The sequence below is a fragment of the Aquarana catesbeiana genome, linkage group LG06, assembly GCF_042186555.1.
Source record: "Aquarana catesbeiana isolate 2022-GZ linkage group LG06, ASM4218655v1, whole genome shotgun sequence".
Taxonomy (NCBI): Eukaryota; Metazoa; Chordata; class Amphibia; order Anura; family Ranidae; genus Aquarana; species Aquarana catesbeiana.
Genome location: NC_133329.1, coordinates 244,893,665 through 244,914,393, shown reverse-complemented (window position 1 = coordinate 244,914,393; position 20,729 = coordinate 244,893,665). Strand labels below are relative to the sequence as shown.

Genomic DNA, 20,729 nt, shown 5'->3' with positions numbered 1-20,729 from the left:
AAGAAGCGAATCATTGCTAGCTCATATTACAATACTACCAAAAGACGGGAAAGACAAAGTTAACTGTTCAAGCTACAGGCCAATAGCCCTACTGAACGCCGACACGAAGCTGTACTCCAAGATCCTTGCCACCAGGATGAAAAAATTAATCCCACAGTGGATTAACCCGGACCAGACAGGTTTTGTCCCGGGGAGAGAGGGCCGGGACAACAGCCTAAAATCAATACTGATGTTGCACAAGAAGGTGCAGAATGAGACCCCAGTTCTATTCCTGTCATTAGATGCAGAAAAAGCATTTGACAGGGTAGACTGGGGTTTCATGATGGATACATTGCGGCACTTGGGCATCGGGACAAAAATGATGAAGTGGATAACAAATTTGTATAATGGCCCGACGGCAGTCGTAAAAGTAAACGGTAGACTCTCTCCAAGAATTAAGATGCAGAACGGAACACGGCAAGGCTGCCCATTGTCTCCACTATTATACGTATTAGCTTTAGAACCACTACTAGCAACACTCCGCAATAACAAAGAGGTGGAAGGAGCAAGATTAGGAGGAAAAGAGCATAAGATCGCAGCCTATGCGGACGACATCTTGATGTACGTATCTAACCCAAGAGTGTCACTCCCTAACATACTGAAAGAAATAAAAAAATATGGAGAATTGTCAAACTTCAAAATTAACCCAATAAAAACGAAAATATTAAATATAGGATTAGAGAAAAAGGAAGTTCAGTTTTTACAAAAAGAATTCCCATTTACTTGGGTAAAAGAACTAAACTACCTTGGAATCAAAATAACTCCTAGAGCTGAAAAGATCTACCAGGCAAACTTTATCCCACTGATCAATGAGGTCAAGAAGAAATGAAAAAGTTAAGAATACAGCCACTTTCATGGATTGGAAGAATAAATATGTTTAAAATGATGATATTACCTAAAATAAATTACAGAACACAGATGTTACCAGTTAAGATCCCCCAGAGTTTTTTTAAAATAATTAAAACAATGCTGTTAAAATACATATGGCTTAATAAAAAACCAAGAATCAAATACACGCTGATTACAAGGAAAAAGGAGCACGGAGGTCTGGCCGCTCCAGATATAAGCAGGTACTATAAAGCCATAGTATTAACACGAATGTTAGAGTGGACAAATGAGAAAAATGAAAAAAAAATGGGTTGAAATGGAAAACATAATAAGCGGAGTCACGTTGCATAAGATTATTTGGATTCCACGGAAATATAGAACACTGGACACAGACACACATGAAATAACAAAAAATGTATTAAAAATTTGGGACACCATCCACTTAAAGAATGAATGGAAATACAATTCACCACTATTAGCACTCACAGGATCGAATTTCTTCACCCCCGGGAAGGAAATATTTGGAACTCAAGGTATATGTAATCCACAATTAAAAGATATCATTAGAAATGGCAAAATAAGAACACGAGTAGAATTAGAGGAAAGGAACGGATGGAAGATGAATGAATGGAACTACAATCAATTAAGGCACTTAGTAAGCACAATACCACACCCACTGAGAGATGATACGAAACTAACTGCACTGGAAAAGCTATGTAGCAATGAAACACCATTGAAAAAAAGACACCAGTCTATCTAGTTCAACAAATAAAATAAAAAACACCACAAATAGAAACCTACCCACAGTTGATCCAGAGGTATCAGAATTTAATTTGCTCCAATTGGGGGAAAGAAAATTAATTCCTCATACCCCATGAGGCAATTGGATATTCCCTGGATCAACTATGCATGACATTACTACCTCTAAATATTAGTATCCAGTTATATTTTGTGCATATTTCTATGCTGGCCAGAACCAGTTTTTGAGGGAGTCTTTTTCACATTTTTAAAATTCTTACTGTGAAGAAGCCTTTCCATATGTGAAGGTTAAATCACTTTACCTCCAGGAGATAAAAATTGCCCCCTAGTATTCTGTAATGACCTAAAAGTGAATACCTCCATACCAAGTTCACGATATGGGCCACTTATTTATACATGTTAATCACTATTATTACATGTATATACTACTACTTCATTTTTTTCTGTGAAAAATTTTCTGTGGCAATAAAAATGATCGAAATAGAAAAAGAATATGGGTCACAATATTTGGGGGGTTATAAGCATAGCAACTTTCTGGTAAAAACAAAAATATCCATAGTGACTGCTTTGATCCTGGAGTTCCCCTTACCCCTGCGATAAGACTCTCTCAGTTTTTCAGAAATCCATAGTACAGCCTTGACTCCTAGTTTTGTTCCATAATTGCGATCAAAAGGAGTAGGGGAACCACCCTAAGCAATAAAAGGTAAACACCACTATTAACATTATATTCTTACTAATATTATATAAAATATTTTTACTTAAAGTATCATTATAAACCATAAATCAAAGCATGCAAAAAAGAAAATTACAGTCGTAATATTTTTCAAAGCTATATAACTAAACACTTAAAAGAATACACAGTTTAAAAATTGGAATTTGATTACATTGGGGAACACAAGCGGAAGTATTCCATTACATTCGATTATGTGGCTGCCCTCAGGAAATTAGACATTGGAAAACAAATCTGTAGGGACAATCCAGTACAGCTTTCCCACTTCCAGCATGTTTCCATTCCAAGCAATAGTAGGAGTGGATCATAAGAACAGAAGGAAGGAACTTGTGTGCCTTAAAATACTCCAAGAAAAAGGATTTTACGATGAACCAAAAATCATTTTTCTTAAACATTAAGGAACACAAGATGAAGTGTTCAGGTACATTGGGATATCCAAACGCAGCTCAACTGAGGGGTGAGCAAACACACAAAGTGAAACTAACAGCCCACAAAATCCACAGAGGTGGCTCCAAGAGCCTTCAGAGGCACTTGAAGAACCCTACGACTGAGGTTGGCATCAGCTGAGGCCTGAACATCCAGCTGGCAAAACAAATGTGTGCACAGAAGACCAGGTGGTCACCTTGCAAATCTGAGAAACAGATATCCGATGCTGAAAACCCCAGGAAACACTAACTGAACTGGTGGAGTAAGCATTGACAGAGAAAGGTGGATACCCACAATAATTCAATAAACTATGGGATCCTTGGCTATCAGTACCTAGATCGGCACCTATTGCACTTATTAAGCAGAGGTCGTTTCAATAAAAGAAACATTCAAATCTTTTGGAGTCAGTGAGCCCCGGTTCACACAGGGGCGGCACGACTTGCAGGTCGCCTCACCGAGGCAACCTGCACACGACTTCCACGGCGACTTGCAAAACGACTTCTGTATAGAAGTCTATGCAAGTCGCCTCAAGTCGCCCCCAAAGTAGTACAGGAACCTTTTTCTAAGTCGGAGCGACTTGCGTCGCTCCTATTAGAACGGTTCCATTGTACAGAACGGGAGGCGACTTGTCAGGCGGCTAGGTCGCCTGACAAGTCACCCCTGTGTGAACCGGCACTGACAGCATAGCTTTATTTTTTCAATGTTTCTAATTGTACTGAAAAATTACTGTGATCCTGCATCTCCCAACAATCTAAGTGCTTTGACATGTATAGAAGGCTGTTAAGTTTTTAAAATCTGATATTCTATTACTTACATTTAAGACCTCTGTGGTTCGGCTTCAACTTCTTTGAAATTGAATGAAGAATAGGACGACATATTATACTGAAACAAATTTGCACTTCTGGTGATATGTTAAATGCAGAAACAACATGCGACATATAGCTTGTTTTTGTCTTTTTGCTTAGTAATGTATTAATGATACTCCAGGAGTAACAGCCAGGATCTGTTAGTTGTATGTTCTTAACTTAAAAAGAAAAAAATTCAATAAAAAGCATTTGAAATATGAAAGGCATAGATCAGGTTGAACTGATCCCACAGAGCTACCAGAGCATCTAGTGTTAAGGCTAGAGGATCCCTATCTGTGAACCAAGTCCAGTGTCCTCTACCTCTGACAGAGGTTTTGAAACATCTCTGGGTGGAGAGGCCTTTCTCCAGAGTCTGGACTTTGATGACTGAGGAAATGCACCTGCCAGTTTTCTACACCTGGGATGTGAACGATGGACAGGGCTGAAACATGGAGCTCTGCTCAAGGCAGAACCAGATCTGCTTCTTTTTAAGCTGCAAGACTTCTGTTTTCGCCTCGATTACAGGTGTAATCTAACCGCAGTGGCATTGTTCGACTGAAACCTGGTCGAATGACCCTGTGCTTCAGAATACAAGCTTCCTCAGACCACCAAGTCACTTTTATCTAAAGGGCATCTAGGACTTCTCTCCAGCTGGCTTCCATCGATAAAACTTTCCAATCCAAGGAAAACCTTGAACTGGGCTGTATCCACTGAAAAAATGACTGCAAAAACCAACAGATCCCCACAACTGACAAACGGGGCGCTTCTTCATTGTGAGGAGGGACTTGGAGGAAATTGGGGGTCTAGGACTTATGGCAGAACTAGGTTCCAGGCTTTGTCTTAGAAGCCTGACAGAAATAAAATGGAACTTTTCTTAGCCTCTGCAGTAGTTTCGCTGAAGTTTTTTTTGTTTTGTTCTGGGGTAAAAGGGAGCTATTAGCCATAGCAGGTTGCAATGCGGGATCTGTGATGAGGAGTGAGGCATTAGAAAGGGTTCTAGCCTTTTATTCACTGGGCCTTTAAACATGGGGATGACCTCAACAGGGACAGTTTGAGCACTGTTAAGACAAGAAATGGACTGCTCTGCTTAATGGATAGTCCACTTTTTAGGAACCTCTCCTTCACAGAGTATTGCTGGACAAAACATAATTGAGGACACAAGTAAACACCAGGCTCCCAGAGTAAAAGGTTAAAAGCCCTGACTTACCCAGCGCTGGTATTAAGACCTGCAGCCCCTACAACTGGGACACTCTAGGGGCGGTTTGACAGGATTCAGGAGACATGCCTCATCCACCTAAACTTTACCCTCTCCAAGAAGGCTTCAGGGATAGAGCTCCACCAGATGGGTGAACTTCAGCCCTGGACTTATAAATCACTCTGCAGCTAACTCACACATTACACCAAGGATGTCTAGGAGAGTGCTTAACAGAGTCCAGTGCCCAGTTGGCATATTACAGCTGTAAAATAAGCCCGAATGGCTCTGTAGAAACTAAAGAATCTTGCTTGAAGTAAAAAAGGTCTTAAAAGCAGAGAACAGAGGTCTGTTCTCCTAGGACACTAGCAAATAACATGGAATCCTAGGAGAGTGAGGGGTTATAGTGAGTTACCCGTACAGATTTCGCTAGAGTCCTCTAGTGAAAGCAGCAACATAACTAAATGTACCAAAATACTTCAAATGATGTCCTTTAATGGACAATTAGAAAAAAGCCATTTGTGTTAGCCAAGATAAAAATTACTGTTATTAGGTTTTCTACTGAAAATTTTGCAGACTATTGTTATAAAAAGTAATAATATTATAAGTGCATCACGTGGTAAATGCTTTAGGTCAGGTTTACATCTATGTGCACCCATTGTTTGATGCATTTTTAACATCCATTGTAGCTTGTTAAAACATGTTTTCTTTATCCAATACTGTGCATTTTTTATGCATTATTATGAGTTGGTTGGCAATGCCATAGATTTCTATAGGCTTCACAGCGAATGAAAATGCACAGAAAACAAACTTGCTTCATTTTTCAAAATGCAGTGCATACATTTGAACTGACCCATAGGGTAACATAGGACTGATCTGCAAAAACTTTTCATAGTGGTCAATGCGAACACAATACACTGAGTTATAGCATTTCAAAGGATCAGTAAATGTAGTATTTTAAGACGCCTTTCACACTGAAGCGCCGCTAAAACAGCGCTAAAGAGCCGGTCGATTTTGCGGTGCTTTAGCGGGCGCTTTCGGGCGGTACTGGGGCGTTTATTTTAAGGTCACGTGATAAAGTGACCCGAAAAAAAAAAAACACCCATTTTGCGGTGTTTTCAGAGCGCTTCAGAAGTGCTGCCCATTCATTTCAATAGGCAGGGGCGTTTGTGGAGTGCTTTTTACATTTCTAGCGCTAAAACGCCTGAGAACTGCCTCAGTGTGAAAGGGGTCTTACTGTAGCTTGCACTTTCATAAAGCAGCCAATTAAATGGAGTCAATACATAAAAATGTATATAAAACATATACATTTTCTACCTGTAGTATTATATGCCATCAGATGTACTGTAAGGCCCCTTTCACACATGCGGACCGTTCAGATCCGCCTGTCAGTTTTCAGGCGGATCTGAACGGTCGCTCCATACAGCTCTATGGAGCATCGGATGTCAGCAGTGACATGTCCGCTGACATCTTTTCCTTCCCGACGGATGGATGTCCTATTTTCCATCCGTCTGGCGGATCGGATGAAAATGGACAGGTGGTCCATAATCATCTGATCCCTCTATAGGGGAGAGCGGACTGACAGGTCCGGACTTGTCATCCGCTGGCTCAGTGGGGATCAACGGAGCGATCCCCGCTGAGTAAGCGGAGTAGTAAAAACGGACAGCCCCGTGTGAAAGGGGCCTTACATGCATCCATAAAGAAGTGGAAATTTTTGAAGCCACCAGGTTTTTTTTTTGTTTTGTTTTTTTAAAACATACCTGCTGTAGGTGCCCAAGCACATTGGTTCGACAGTCAAAAATACCCTTTCCTTCAGATGAATAAAGATTATGCAGAAATTCTGTGGTGTAGTAGTCGTGACATTTTTCATTCCTAAAATAGAAACAATGTTCTACTTTTGTAATACATATTCATCCTTCCTCTGTCATTTTTATTTTAGTTTAAGAATATATATATAAAAAAATAAATAAATAGAGAAATATAATGAAAAAGGAGTTAATTCAATACCTTGAGCAAAAAAAAAAAGAAAAAAAAAAAATGGAAATACCAATATCAACAGAAAAATATAAGTACAAGCAGTGCAAGTTTAATGTGCATGATAGCAATCATACAAGTCTCAAAAAAAAAAAAAAAAAGAATTTGGGCTATTTATCTAACACAACTGCATTTAAAATAAGTGGAAAACACATTACCCAAACTGAAAGGTATTTGAAGGGGTGCAATTCTTTTTTCCCTTTCTACTGTTTTTAAGATAAATGTACTGTATATTATATTGAAAGTGTTCTGTGTTTAATTTCCCCTCTTTTTTGCTTCCTGTACCATCAAGCTTATTAAAAACTTTGAAAATAAAGGCACTGTACTCACAGGCTTCGAAATGTGTCTTTGCAGGCAAATCGACCACAAAAGTTCTATACACACAAAGTCTATTTATATATGCTAAGCCTATACAAATCAAAATATAAGCTGCACCACCAATCCAAATGATTTAATAAAACAAGCAAACATGATCTAAAAACACACACACCCCGCTTCTCCTTGCAGCTGCAAATAGTTGAAAAACACATTTATATAATACACCAAATGTATCAATGTCAGACTGTTTAGATAGCTAGACTTCACATCTCAAACCTCATCACAATAGTGCACACATATGGCAAATTTGCTAGGAATGTCAACAAATTCTCAAGTGACCACTTTGCCATCATCCCTACTCTTGGTCTGCCCAATAAATGCGCACACATGCAAATGTGTCATAAACAAGCAGCTGTCCCAAGTTAAACATGGACATTCTTTCTAGAAATGCAATACCCTTTATTGGATGAACACACAAGCGTGGTTTATAAAAAAACAGGGGGTGTCAAGACAAATGTGAAAAATAAGAGTGTTTAGCATTACTTGACCACTACACTAGATCCAATGATGAAGTCTGATACCCTTAGGTTCTACTTAAATGTGTAACCTTATCCGAGACAGGCCACATATGGAATGCATTTTCCAACCATACAAATATTTCACTAAACAAACTAAGGGAAGGCGGTCACACATAATAGTAATTACACTAAAAATTAGGTTATTTGTATTCACTTTAAAAATCCTTTTCTTTGAGTCCATTTACCAACATAAGAAGTCAGGGAGGACTTTTACACTGGCATAAAAATGGTAGGTCCTCCTATTACCAACATGCCTCAATTATGTAATAAAGCTGTATTAAGAGCAGTATTAAAAGCAAGAGAGTGAGACCTGTATCCCTCCCCAGACTCTCTAAAAAAGAAGACAAAGATTATCTCCTTGAGCCCATGAGCACACCTAGAGATGGTGGAACGAGGAGGTGCAGGACCCTTATGCTATGTCAAGCCAGCTTCTTACCACACGGACAGCAGCTCGGACTGCAGAGTGACCCTGACCCCCGGACCCTTTACTCATGTACAACTGCGGCGGCTGGTCAGCAAGTTGTTAAACCCTCAGCATTGTTTCATTTAACAAATTGAGAAATATAAAAGAAAACATTCCCTGGTAAACTATTTGAAAATCGGGGGGAAATCGTGTGTGCGTGTTATAAGCCAATCCCTGATGTCTCTGAGGGAAGAGGAGTAGTGAGTGCCGCTGGATTACACACAGCCGCGTTCTCCTGTGTATCCCGGCGCTCAATCACGCACAGCCACGCCTCCTGGCCCCGCGTGGCTGTGAGTGACTGAGCGCCGAGTACACAGGAGATCACAGCTCTGTGTAATCCAACACTGGCAAGGCTGAAATGATGGGAAAGGCGAGGCTGCAGATGGGCACTGAACAGGCTGCATTGTTGGGCAATTTAGTAGCTGCAGATGGGCACTGAACAGGGTGCATTGATGTGCAATTTAAAGGCTGCAGATGGGCACTGAGCAGACAGCACTGCTGGGCAATTTAGTGGCTGCAGATGGGCACTGAGCAGGCAGCACTGCTGGGCAATTTAGTGGCTGCAGATGGGCACTGAGTAGGGTGCATTGATGTGCAATTTAGAGGCTGCATTGTTGGGCACTGAGCAGAGTGCACTGATGTGCAATTTAGAGGCTGCAGATGGGCACTGAGCAGGGTGCATTGATGTACAATTTAGAGGCTGCAGATGGGCACTGAGCAGGGTACATTGATGGGCAATTTAATGGCTGCAGATGGTCACTGAGCAGGGTGCAATGATGTGCACGTTAGAGGCTGCAGATGGGCACTGAGCAGGCTGCATTGTTGGGCAATTTAGTGGCTGCAGATGGGCACTGAGCAGGGTGCATTGATGGGCAATTTAGAGGCTGCAGATGGGCACTGAGCAGGGTGCATTGATGGGCAATTTAGAGGCAGCAGAGGCTTTCTAGAAACTTCCTTGTTAAAGTGAAGGTGCATGTTATATGCCTGTACGTGTTATACGCCGATAAATACGGTATATAAAAACAAGAGTTTGAATACAGTGATCTATAGTACTTTAAACAAACCAATGTACCAGATTTAAATAATTAAGATTTGAAAAGCTGTAAAACAAATGAACAAGGCTGCATGGTGGCTTCTTGGTTAGGACAGGTGCCTTGCAGCACTAAGGTCCTGTCTCAGTGCACTGTTCTTGCAAAGTTTGTATACGCTCTACACCTTTTGGGTGCTTCTGTTTTCTCCTTCAAACCACATCCATACTTACAGGTTAACCTACTTCCACACAATGACTATGCTACTAAATTAAAGTTAAAAAAAAATGTACATATACCTCAGCACAAGTCCTCTTTGAATATCAGTCTTCATTTTCTCAGTCAAGTGGTCCACATTTGACTAAAAATGATGGAGAACTCATATTAGGAATAAATAAGCTTTGTATGCAAATCGAAAACAGGGCATGAAAAGGAAATATATAATATATAGCACATTGCTAACACACAGTTACCCAAGCATGTACTGCAGTATCACTTGGTACTTCAGAACAGGGGTCTCTAAACTTTCTAAACAAAGGGCTGGTTTATTGTCCTTCAGGCTTTAGGGGGGCTGGACCAGCAGGAGTGGGAATTTTGAAATTTTACTCATTACTCATTTTTCAAAAAACAAAAAAATAACAGCCAAATAGTAGTTCGGAAGACAGAAACGCTGCACACTTCTTAACTATTCCTGGCTATGCTCCTCTGACATGTTTTGTCCTGCCTATGGGCCTTAATCATAGATCTCTGTGATTAAGCCACATAGGCAGGTCAAAACATGTCAGAGGAGCACAGCCAGGAGTACAGACTAAGCCGTAGCTTTACCCCTCTATATAGTGGCTGGGTTCTGATGTGGGGCATTTCTATCTTCTGTCTTCCGATCTGTTAGCTAGCCTAGATGAGCTTGTTTGAACGTTGGCACCTGATCTGTGCTTTGGACTGCAGGGGGAAGTTTAGCAGTGCTTTGAGTGATGATCCAAGTTTTTATATATGGGTCACAGCCAAATAAATGGTAGTTGTCCCAAACCAATACATCTCACCTTAAGATCATGGATGTTAAACCGGTCTTCATAAACATAAGCAGCATCAGCACCGACAGCTATTCCTGTCACTGTAGCAAGGTAGCCACAGTATCCACCCATAGTTTCTACGATGAACACACGTCTCTTTGTTCCAGAAGCAGATTGTTTAATACGGTCACAGCTCTATTCAAATTTAAAACAAAAAGTATATTGAATTCAAATAAACTAACAAAGCCACAACGGACATATTTAGAGAGTTTGGTTTTTCAGTATACTCAAATGTTTTATTTGCAACAGATGGACATTATATATATGTATATACACACATACATACAAACACACACAAGGTGGTATCAAAATGAAAGAAAGACATGGTAACGCACGTGGTCAGATTAGTACCAATTGCACAGATGTACACAAGACAATGTCCTTGGCACATTGACTTATGAAGGTCAGTGCTCCCTGTGACTGTGCGTGCAGCCTTGTCCTGCCATCTGTTGGCATGTTACAAAACTAGTCTCAAAACTTTTTGATACCACCTCATACACACACACACCTCTGCACATACACATATACGGTATTAGCTCATCGCTTCTTAGCTTAAACCTCATTGTGGTCCTGAAGCCCAGTCAAGGAACTTTTTGTTCAGGAATAATTTTGCAAATACTTATTATCATGAATGATACATATGCTCCTGTACATACATCAGGGCACTGGATATCAAACTGACAGCAGGTCTTGACAGGTTCTTTCCGGTACACACATAATGGTGGTGCCTGCCACTGTAGTACATACTAAATGAGCATCTATTTACTTAATTGAAATCCTGAAACCTGCACCTTCCTTCTTCTTAGGACATAAGTATTGTTATAGCACATTAGTGTGACTTTTATAAAATGTAGCAGAATGGCAAAGCTCAAAAAAATTAGTTCCATTTTACTATAGGAGAGCTTCATTCCTCTTTTAACTCTACACTGCACTAAACACATTGTTAAAAATGGATGTAAACCTTTTATTCCCCCTAAGATAAGATTAAAGCCGGGTTGATGAGGGTATAAATTAGCACAATGGAGACCTATTTACAGTCTTGCGATTGCTAGAAATTCGAATGACATTGTGTTTCCTTTATGTGAGCATTTGATGCCTGTAAAACGAATTAAGGTGTCATCCAGATCATCCGATGGCATTTGCATTCATTGCGCAAACATCAAAATGCTCAAGGCTGTAATAATCAATTACAGCAGTGATCTACTGCTTCAGGCCCGGACCAGTTACCATTACAAAATGAGGTTGAAATAAATGACCACTATTCCAGCACCATTTTAAGACTCAAGCAGTTAAATAAGCCAGCCTAAGATAAAAACGTACAGCATTTACAATGTTTATGGTATGAAAAACAACATAGCCTCAACAAGAAAGCTTGCACCACAAAAACCCTAGTGTGCACACATCTAACTTAGATTTCACTATTAATAAAGGCAGAACCTCTGGACTTTTAGCTTTTTATAATGTTTAATAAAAATCCCTAAAGAAATACATCAAAATATATCACCTCCATGGCAGCATTGACAGCTGTATCCGAGCCAATACTAAAGTCAGTGCCAGGAACATTGTTGCTGATAGTTGCAGGAATGACGCACATAATTATACAAAGTTCCTCATATTGTTCCCGAGCCTCAACAAGCTGCAACACTCCTTCATAAGCCTGCCAAATAGAAAAAAAAAAGACACAAATAGGATCACTGAAATTGAATTTTTAGATTTTTACTTTTTCTAGTTGATAAAAAAAAATTGTAAATCTGTATTTAAAGAGGGAGTCCCGTAATTTTTTTTTTTTTTTTAAAGTCAGCAGCTACAAATACTGCAGCTGCTGACTTTTAAGATCAGGACACTCACCTGTCCCCGAATCCAGCGGTGTTGGCACCCGAGGCCGAACCGTCCCTCGGCAGCTGTCATTCTCTGTGAGGGAATCAGGAAGTGAAGCATTGCGGCTTCACTTCCCGATTCCCTACTGTGCATACGCGAGTCGCGCTGCGCGTCCTAACTGGTCCCCGCTATCTCCTGGGACCCGTGTGTGTCCCAGCAGACAGCGTGGGGGGACAAAAAGAGGCATAGACTCCCGTGGGAGTCTATGCCAGAAGTGGGTGCAAATACCTGTCTTAGACAGGTATCTGCACCCCCCTCCCCCCTGAAAGGTGCCAAATGTGACACCAGAGGGGGGGAGGGTCCGAAAAGTGGAGGTTCAATTTTTGTGTGAATCTCCGCTTTAAAGCGACTGAAAAACAAGTAAAAAGGTCAAAAATTTAAAGTAAAGGTCATTATAAGGTTATAATTTTTCACATCGGTAAATGAGAAGAATACTTCCCGACTTTTTGCTCTATTTTATTATTGTATACAAGATTTAATATACATTCACAATCCATATAGTCTTCCTGACAGAAGAAATTATTAACATCAGCTTCTTGACTTGGGCATCATCCTTTCAATGCGATCTTTACTGTAGCTCATTGACATGTCAAAGTGTTGTTTACCTAAAAAAAATACTAATTAGTGATGTTTTATTAATTTTGGCATTTTTAAATCAATTCTGTAAAATAAAGTAGAATTCCTGCATAACACTATGATTAAAAACATCCCATCCTAACTCCTGCTACCTATGTGGTCGAACCTGTGTTAAAAAAATACATACTTACCTATTTTCAGCCTGCTATGGTCTGGTCACGTGAGCCCCTGTGTCAGTGAGCGTCTAGAGGGGAGAGTTGAGCACTCGACAACAGCTGGAAATTTTAACAGCAGTGATGTCACCTACAGGTCCCAATGTCCCAGCCGTTGTCGGTGCTCCTTCCTTTCCCCTGCAGCAGCTGCTGACACAGAGGAGACTGAGCTATGGGAATGCATGACCGGACCAGAGAGCAAGCAACCTTTTACACAGGTTAGAAAGCACAGGTAGTAAGAAGGGGGAGGGGCATTTTTAAACATAGTTAATGTAAAGGCAGAAATTCTACTTTAAAGCTAAGGTTTAGCTTTAAAGAAAAAAATGCTCTCTACAGCTATAGTAGAATAACACAAAAAATGCTAATGTTAAGACGTGACTTGACAAAGGGCCACGCCAAAAACATGTCATGACGACAGCTCCCATCTCCACTCTAGGTCACGCTTGTGTTCCATCCTCTGCCCAAGCCTCGCTCTGGCCAACATGTCTCCGAGTGACGTCACACCCGGGCCTCAGGACACTGGCAGCATGGCTGTACGGCTGCCCCGGATCCATTGGATCGTTCGCTTTCTACACCACCAGTCATCCATCAGCGAGGTCCTGTCTCCCCTCCACTGGGACACAACTACTCAGTGTGAGCCTAGCTGTCCACACTTCTGGAACACAGCCGAGCCCTCGAGGCTGAGCCAGCAGCACATAGAATAGAGACATCCAGCGAGTTGTGCATTTTCTTGTACTGTGGCTTCTGAGTTCACCCTCACCTTGGTTTTAATGAACTGTTGCATTTAATAAACTTATTGCTGTTTTCATTAACTATCCATTTGGTGTCACCTGACCTTTACTTATGTATATGTGTTACCTCCCCATATTACCAGTGGTCCTCTAAGCGCTATTAGTGACATTTTGGATTATGATCTACAGCTGTAGTGACATCACATTCCTGTAATGAAGTAGGTTCTATGTCATGCAGGCAGCTGAATCCTGTAAAAATCTTCTGTGCAGGGTGTCTGGTCCATTTTCTGGTGCTAAATGTCTGGCGCTGCAAGGATTAAAAGCTTGAGGACTTCAGGCATGCCTGCTGTGAAGATGACCTGATGTGGATCCACTTCCTCCTCTTCCAATGAGAGAAGTTCAATGATAGGAAGTAGACTGAGCACCTTGCAGGAAAAAATTCTACATATTCAGCTGCCTACCTGATGTGGGACATACTTCATTATAGGTAAGTAACGTCACCAAAGCGGAGGAGAAAAAAAAAAGGAGGGGATTTTGACTTGCCTGTAAAATCTAATAACTTGGAGTACAAGACGCAAGGCTTGTAGTCACAGACCATGGGATACATGCAAGCTACCTTCAGGTGACTGGACACTGACAAAGAACTGTGCTGGGGCTGCCCCTAGCGCACGTTAATATATCCACATTCACTCTGTGAAACTCCAACTTTTAGCAATCATTAAGACGGTGGTGCTGTTGCAGAGTTTTTTGGCGTGGAAGTCAGTGCTGGGACAGCATGGAGTGAGAAGTAGTGTGTGAGCAGCGAGCAGAGGACCGGACCCCCCACCCCCGAAAGCGGCAGAGTGGCAGACGGACCTCCCACGACCGGACCCCCCTACGACCGAGAGCGGCAGCGGATGACCCGGGGACCTACAGCGGTGGCAGAGAGGGACATTGTGGTGCCGAAGCGGGTGTACTGAGGACAGCAATCACCCCACAGATGCGGACAGAGAAGGCGAGAGGACATCCAGTGGGACCGGGAGGTGGAAGGCTGATAGGGAGAGGCAGCAGGTAAGTGAAGTGCAGACTTAGGGGAGAGTGTGAGGCTGATCAGTGAAGCAGCTGCACGGAAGGTGACTGAATGCTAGTGTCAGATTACAAGGGGAGGTTATGCAGAGTGACAGACACACAAACCACAAAACCTGACTGACAGTGTATGTGAGTACCTGTGTTGTGGGAGTACCTGTGTATTGTGTTTATCTGAGTAGTGTGTGTGGATCATTAGTACCTGAGTATTTTGAGTGCACGTGGGTTGCGAGTGCCTGTGTATTGTTGAGTATTGGTGTCAGGAAGCTAGTTGTTAGTTAATTTGGACAGGGTATAATCCCCAATCCCCATTAAGTTAGTGGGTACGATGCCTGGCAGATGTGGGGATGCAACTCGGTGTACATCTTGAGGCATGTATGCGTTCCTTGACCATCTGATCGAGGGCGAATACTGTTGTGCAAAATGTAAGCACATTGTTTGCCTGGAAGCCCAGGTTTTGAATCTAGGGAAGCAACTGTCAGCACCGAGAAGACCCTCCATACTAAAAGGAGAGCCGAGAACGTACCCGGCAGGTGCGGGTAGGGGCCAGCAGGGCCGGGTGCAGACAAAGAGGTGCAGGCACAGTTAGGAAGGCCGATCCTGGGCCGAAACATCCCAATAAGTACGCTCCACTGAGTGGCATTGGTGAAACTAGCTGCCAGGGGAAGAACTCCTCCAGTGAGAGTAGGGGGGAGGAAGAAGGGAAGGGAAAGGAAAGACAGATTCTGGTGGTAGCGGACTCAATTCTCAGAAAGACAGAGAGGGCGGGGGTGTCCAGAGGTAGAGATAGTCAGCGTGGAACATATTCCAGAGGGTAGTATTGGGGACATCAGTGGTAGGTTGACTTTAATCGCAGGGATAGAGGGTAAAAAAGGGGGAGGGGTATACCTGTATATCAAGAATAATGTACAAATTAATGTGAGACATGACATCACTAAGGGAGCTAGGGAGGAGGTGGAATCCTTATGAGTAGAGCTCCAAAGGGATGAAACTAAGGGGAAAATAATACTGGGAGTATGCTATAGGCCCCCTAACCTGAAGGAGGAGGGGGAGACAGACCTTCTATCACAATTTGGATTAGCAGCAAGGATGGGAAGTGTCATCATAATGGGGGATTTTAATTATCCAGACATAGACTGGGCAGAAGGAACCGCGCATTCGTCTAAGGCTCGCCAGTTCCTAAATGTCTTGCAGGACAATTTCATGGGTCAAATGATAGACGCACCAACTAGAACCAAAGCGTCACTAGATCTACTGATTATCAACAATACAGACCTAATCACGGGTGTGGAAATAAGGGGCAATTTAGGAAACAGCGATCACAGGTCAATTAGCTTCAGTATAAATCACACAAATAGGAAACAAAGGGGAATACAAAGACACTGAATTTCAAAAGAGCCAACTTCCCTAAACTACAAACCTTGCTAGAAGATATAAATTGGGATAAAATCGTAGGAACAAAGTACACGGAGGAGAGATGGGTTTGCTTTAAGAGCATATTAAATAAGGGCATTAGCCAGTGCATCCCATTGGGAAATATATTTAAAAGAGCGAACAAAAGTCCTAGATGGCTATACTCCAATGTAAAAATGCATAAAAAAACAAAGGAGAAGGCCTTCAAAAAAATACAAGGCTGACGGATCATCGTCAGCATTCACACTTTACAAAGAATGCAACAAGAGATGTATGCAATTAGGGCGGCTAAAATAGAACACGAAAGACACATAGCGAAGGAGAGCAAAACAAATCCCAAGACATTCTTTAAGTATATAAAAAGTAAAAAGGGGAGGACTGACCACATTGCCCCCCTAAAGAATGAGGAGGGAAATCTGGTTACAAAGGATGGGGAGATGGCGAAGGTATTGATTTTATTCTTCTCCTCAGTCTTCACGAAGGGAATCGGGGGGGGGGCTTCAGTAACCAAAACTGCAATGTTTATCCTCATGACACATCTCAGGGAGCACCCTCATGGCTAACAGAGGACAGAATTAAAAAAAGACTTGAAAAACGTAACATTAATAAGTCACTGGGACCAGATGGCTTGCACCTGAGGGTCCTTGGGGAACTCAGTCAAGTAATTGCCAGACCATTGTTCCTAAATTTTACTGACAGTCTACTGACTGGAATGGTACCAGCTGATTGGAGAAAAGCCAGTGTAGCACCAATATTTAAAAAAGGGCCAAAATACATTACTGGGAATTACAGCCTAACATCATTAGTATGCAAGCTCTTGGGAGGGGATGATAATGGACTATATACAAGATTTTAGTAATGAAAACGGTATCATTAGCAGTAATCAGCATGGATTCATGCCAAATCAATCTATTAACCTTCTATGAGGAGTTGAGCTGCCATCTAGATAAAGGAAGGCCCGTAGACATGTTGTATCTGGATTTTGCAAAAGCATTTGACACAGTTCCGCATAAACGTTTACTGTACAAAGTAAGGTACGTTGGCATGGACCATAGGATGAGTACATGGATTGAAAACTGGCTACAAAGGTGAGTTCAGAGGGTGGTGATAAATGGGGAATACTTGGAATGGTCAGGGGTGGAAAGTGGGGTCCCCCAGGGTTCTGTGCTGAGACCTATCCTATTTAATTTGTTCATAAACGACCTGGAGGATGGGGTAAAACAGTTCAATCTCTGTATTTGCGGACGATACTAAGCTAAGCAGGGCAATAACTTGGATGGGAAAACCTTGCAAGAAGATCTGAACAAATTAACGAGGTGGGCACCTACATGGCAAATGAGGTTTAATGTGGAAAAATGTAAAATAATGTATTTGGGTGGCAAAAATATGAATGCAATCTACTCACTGGGGGCAGAACTTCTGGGGGAATCAAGGAAGGAAAAGGACCTGGGGGTCCTAGTAGATGATGAGCTCAGCAATGGCATGCAATGCCAAGCTGCTGCTAACAAATCAAACAGAATATTGGCAAGCATTAAAAAGGGGATTGACGCAAGAGATAAAGCGATAATTCTTCCACTCTACAAGACTCTGGTCCGGCCTCACCTGGAGTATGCTGTCCAGTTCTGGGAACCAGTCCTCAGGAAGGATGTACTGGAGTACAGAGAAGGACAACAAAGCTAATAAAGGTATAAGAGAAAAAAGTGTAGCGCTAAAATCATGTAATGTGCCCCCGGTACGCACCTAAGGTAAGAAGGTGAACACAATTAATGATTGTGCTAAAACGTGCAAAACAAACTCCTCAAAAGGTTTACAAGTAATTCTTAAGAATGGGTGTTCACCAAAAATCAACCCAATGGGATCACAGATGTCAAATAGGTCAGATGACACCATATAATCTATTAATGTTTGATATAACTACACAGTGTATAAATACTTTCATATGGCAACCATGTATAGCAACCAATTATAGATGTAATATTATATCAGAAACAGGTATATGGACTTTAAATTCGATAAAACAGTGCTGAAGTCCATCACAAGGCAAACAGCATGGTGAATCAAACACGACCCAACGAAGGCATGAATCCCGGATGTAGAGAAGTCTCTATAACATGCAAGATGATATTCACACACAGCACCCGGGGTTGTGCTTCCAACACTCAGGGGAGGGGTGGGTACTCTTACCTAAGATGTGGACACACGCTAGCGGCGGTGGGTCAAACAGGCATAGACAGAGGTCAGGATCCCAAACCACCAACTCCTATGGTTGGAATGCTGTGGTCATACACCTGCAGCGATCGGACCGGGTGACGATCCAGGAAGCAGGAACTGAATCACGATATTCCTGGTATATATAGTTCTCCTCCCGTCAGGAAAAAATAAGGACCATAAAAGAAAAAAAAGGAAGGCTTCCCCAAGATCAAAACAGCATGTAGTATTTAATGCTAAAAAATTGGTACATATAGGACTTCAACTGGGGTATGCTATAGGCCCCCTAACCTGAGGGAGGAGGGGGGGGGACCGACCTTCAATCACATTTCATCATAATCGGGGATTTTAATTATCCAGAGAGACTGGGCGGAAGGAATCGCGCATTCATCTAAGGCTTGCCAGTTCCTAAATGTCTTACCCCAGTTTAAGTCCTATTGGACGAAACACTTCGGGTATATAGCTTGCTAGGCATCATACACTGCGCCTGTTTTATTCGTTTTTGTGATCACATTTTATACAAGCATCTTGAGTGATGTATGTACCAATTTTTTAGCATTAAATACTACATGCTGTTTCAGTTACTACAATCTATAATTGGTTGCTATACATGGTTGCCATACCAAAGTATTTATAGACTGTGTAGTTTTCTTGTTCATACATCACGGGACACAGAGCTCTATTCATTACATCATGGGTTAGATAGCCACCTTCAGGTGTTGGACACTGGCAACCCTAATTGTAAGGAGAGTTCCTCCCCTATATAACCCCTCCCATATGGAGAGCACCTCAGTTTTTTCGCCAGTGTCTAAGGTGTTTGGTCATGATGCAAGATGTGCCAAGAAGAAAGCTCTGTCTGATGGTCCCTGCGGGGGATTAGGAGCCAATAAAAATCTTGGGCCAATAAAAAACGCCTAAGATGGATGGTACCCGGGCCTCGTGGGAGAAGAAATGAGGTTTTGCCTGTAATGTCTCTCTTTGAAGACTGGGCTCTGGGATCCAGCACTTTGGGCACGTATTTAAATATGCGCAAAGTTTTTCCTGGCAGAATCTTCTACGGGTCCAGGGAAGAGGCTCCTGTAAGTAGGAACCCAGAATCCTGAAGGTTGGCACAACACTACCCGCCGTGATGGGTGAAGGTTGGGTCTGGCTGTTCTCAGAAGTATCCTGCAGCGGGGATAAGGTAAGTGAAGACAATCTTAGGTGAATACCATAAGGATTTTCTTCTTTGAGTAGTTTGCATGTCTTACCTGTTTTACACCACTAGAGGGAGTAAGAGGCATACCTGGTGTTACTTGCATGCTCTCCAGGAAATACAAGCTCAGTGGAGCCGCTCTGTCAGCCACTCACCTCCTCCGCTGCAGGCTCTGCCATATAAATAAAAAGGGGGATCCCACGAAGTCTTGGGGTCCCACGGTCATCTCCTTCTCCCCCTCCACCGACATGTTGGTCCTAAGGGGGTGTGTTTTTACGGCAGAAATGGCGGGGAAGGAGGGGGGGCGTGGTTGCCAGCGCCGTGCATGGCAAATAAATGCGCAGGCATGAAGAGGTTTTTAAAAAAAAAAAAAAAAAAAACTCAGGTCGCCAGGGGTCTGTAAGCAGCAGGATACAGAGCTGTGGGCACGTAAGCATCTCATGTGGATCGGATACAGGTATTCCTAGACAGCTACTCAGCATCAGGTTGTGCAGGCTAGCAAACATTATTATTATTGTAAGACTAGGCACAACAGTGTATGCAATTGTATAGTACCTCTGCTTTTTGTCAGCTTAGGACTATGTCTCCCCATAAAAGGGTTTCAGGGGCAGGTAAAAAGAGTACCAAGAAGTCACCGTCTGGGTCTGGGGGCTCTAGACATGCCTGTAGTATAACATTCCCCCCTGAGAGACTGGAGGCAGCCGCACAGGATGAGCCATTGCCCCTGTCAAGCTTACAGCCTCTTCCTACATTGCAGCCCTGAATAGGTCTTTTGAGGAAATTTGTTTGTGTTGCAGTGTGTGGTTTACAGAAGAAGTTAGCTGCTTTAATCGCAGTATCTTCACAAGAGAGCAGAAATTGGGGTAGTTTCCCTTCCCCTGCTCTAAATCCTCATTCAAAAGGATCAACAGTCTCATGATGGAAGATCACCATACAACTACTGAGATGCACAGTTCTGTGCACATTGTTGCTAACACACAAGCAACTGTGGGAATGCACGTCAGCGGAGGATAACGTCCTTTTTTGATTATCAGTCCACATGTTTGCATAAATACATGAGTTGGATTGTACAGGATGCATGTGGCAGAACATGTTATTCATATAGAGATATGTGTTTTCTGTTTGTAGTGGACTTGCATAG

General features: G+C 42.2%; 1 protein-coding gene across 2 annotated transcripts in view; it reads right to left on the bottom strand.

Annotated features, from left to right (window-relative positions):
- Positions 1-20,729, bottom strand: part of LOC141146676 (ATP-dependent 6-phosphofructokinase, liver type) — a 199,051-nt gene that overhangs the window by 18,445 nt on the left and 159,877 nt on the right. For both annotated transcript variants that reach the window (XM_073633124.1, XM_073633123.1), the window contains 5 exons: positions 11,815-11,967; positions 10,281-10,445; positions 9,540-9,601; positions 6,580-6,691; positions 2,216-2,315 (listed from right to left, as the gene is read on the bottom strand). In XM_073633124.1, coding sequence (XP_073489225.1) covers positions 2,216-2,315; positions 6,580-6,691; positions 9,540-9,601; positions 10,281-10,445; positions 11,815-11,967 — 592 coding nt within the window. The remainder of the gene's footprint in view (positions 1-2,215; positions 2,316-6,579; positions 6,692-9,539; positions 9,602-10,280; positions 10,446-11,814; positions 11,968-20,729) is intronic.